This window comes from Trypanosoma theileri (assembly GCF_002087225.1).
Source record: "Trypanosoma theileri isolate Edinburgh chromosome Unknown TM35_Tth_129_V1, whole genome shotgun sequence".
Lineage (NCBI taxonomy): Eukaryota > Euglenozoa > Kinetoplastea > Trypanosomatida > Trypanosomatidae > Trypanosoma > Trypanosoma theileri.
In genome coordinates, this window is record NW_021639971.1 from 4,696 (window position 1) to 5,228 (window position 533).

The 533-nt window shown below is 44.7% G+C and overlaps 1 protein-coding gene across 1 annotated transcript; it reads right to left on the bottom strand.

Moving 5' to 3' along the window:
* Positions 1–2: 2 nt before the first annotated feature.
* On the bottom strand, positions 3–497 carry TM35_001291010 (surface protease GP63; the record flags this gene model as incomplete). The annotated part of the gene is made up of 1 exon (XM_029031840.1): positions 3–497. A coding segment is annotated over one exon (495 nt), but the record flags the coding sequence as incomplete, so codon positions are not given.
* Positions 498–533: the final 36 nt, after the last annotated feature.

The following is a 533-nucleotide window of genomic DNA, read 5'->3' on the forward strand; positions in this document are numbered from 1 at the left end:
GCGTTTTCACCGCTGCACTCAATCCACTCAGTAGTATCTTCCTTGTATTGCACACTCACCTTGCCATTCTCACACTTTACCTTTGCACAAATACCCTTTACGGTCACTCCATTTTTCTGAACTCCCTCGCTGAACTCCAACGGTTTGTTCACATTCAGACACCGTGACATATTGCTCACAATACTTCCAGGCATCAGTGCAACATCACCATTCTCACACGTAGTTTCCTTTAATGGTTTGATGATGGGGCAGCCATTCGTCATCTCATTCTGTCCAGCAGTCTTTGTAAAGTAGCTGTACACCTCAGGCAGGGTACCTGGCAGTGACTTGGAGGAACACATTCCAAGAGCGAAACGGTCAGATGTGCACTGCAAGACCGGTTCGTTCTCCTTGCAGAACATGCTGGTGTGATTCATTAATTCATCATTACCCCCTGTACATGTATTATGTAGTAAACCACATCCAGTTTGTTTCCCCCAGCTCATCGGTTCTGCCATGTTGAAGTGTGCCTTGTTTTTTTTTTTTTTTTTTTT